The sequence below is a fragment of the Phytophthora infestans genome, genomic scaffold (genome assembly GCF_000142945.1).
Source record: "Phytophthora infestans T30-4 supercont1.792 genomic scaffold, whole genome shotgun sequence".
Classification (NCBI taxonomy): Eukaryota; Oomycota; class Peronosporomycetes; order Peronosporales; family Peronosporaceae; genus Phytophthora; species Phytophthora infestans.
Genome location: NW_003303012.1, coordinates 1 through 1,104, shown reverse-complemented (window position 1 = coordinate 1,104; position 1,104 = coordinate 1). Strand labels below are relative to the sequence as shown.

Genomic DNA, 1,104 nt, shown 5'->3' with positions numbered 1-1,104 from the left:
CTTCACGACATACCGGTGCTGAAAGATGCTGCCAGCAGTAGCCTCACGATTCAGGAGGCGGCGAACGTTGACATCAAACGTCATCACGTCAAAGAAGTTCCATATCACGCCAGGATGCATTCCATCACGCCATGAGCAGTCTTACTCACCAATGTCACATTGGCAATGTGCTTCGACGACGGCAAATCCCCCTTGCTTGCGAAGCTGACGTACTTCGAACTTCGAAGTACGTGCCTGTTGGCAGGTTTCGCTATTCGTCAGCCTGACGGTCAGCGACCAAAATATCCACGCGGAGCGTCTAGTTGTGGACATGACACGCGATCCAGCTGGCGCGGCGGTTGTCGCCTTGGGGACTCCAAGATGCCACGTTCCTTTGGGGCTCGCAAGGAAGAACGGTCATTTCCCAAACTCCTATTTCCTCGATAAGAGTACCGGTACCCCCACAAGCCCCTACAACCCGATCTCGAACATTGAAAATATGGTGAACGTGCTGCGTACGACCTCCGCCCTGGCCATAGTGGCCGCCTCCTTCGGCTTCGCTGACGCTGGCAGCTTCAAATGCACGGGCATCAACTACAACATCCGCGCCGGTCCGGACTGGGCTCCGGCCAACGAGAAGTGCAAGCCAGCCTCGCAGATTGCCTCGGAGCTGGCCTTGCTCAAGGGCGTGACCGACACCATCCGCCTGTACTCACTCACCGACTGCGACCAGGCCAACGCGGTGGTGCCCGCTGCCATCGAGGCAGGCCTCAAGATCGAGCTGGGCATGTGGGTGGACTCGTCCGCGTCCAGCTTTGAAACCGAGAAGGCCGCGTTCAAGACGCTGCTGGATACCGGTATCGTGCAAAGCGAGCACATCGTGGGAATCCACGTGAGCAGTGAGGCCGTGTACCGTAAAGACATTACGGTGGATGTAGCCATCTCCCATCTAGAGGAGATCCGTACGCTGTGCAAGGCCAACTCGGGCGCTGCCGGCATCCCGCTCACCATTGCCGACATCGGAGACACGTACTCGGCGTACCCGCAATTGATCGAGGCCGTCGACTACGTGTCGGCCAACTACTTTCCTTTCTGGGAGAAGACTGACATGACGTGCCGCCGACG

The 1,104-nt window shown here is 58.0% G+C and overlaps 1 protein-coding gene across 1 annotated transcript; it reads right to left on the bottom strand.

Moving 5' to 3' along the window:
- Nucleotides 1-573: 573 nt before the first annotated feature.
- On the bottom strand, nt 574-999 carry PITG_21916 (uncharacterized protein; the record flags this gene model as incomplete). The annotated part of the gene is made up of 2 exons (XM_002996839.1): nt 574-658; nt 704-999. The coding sequence occupies 2 exons, from the start codon at nt 997-999 to the stop codon at nt 574-576; spliced, it is 381 nt and encodes a 126-aa protein (XP_002996885.1).
- Between the last annotated feature and the right edge of the window lie 105 nt (nt 1,000-1,104).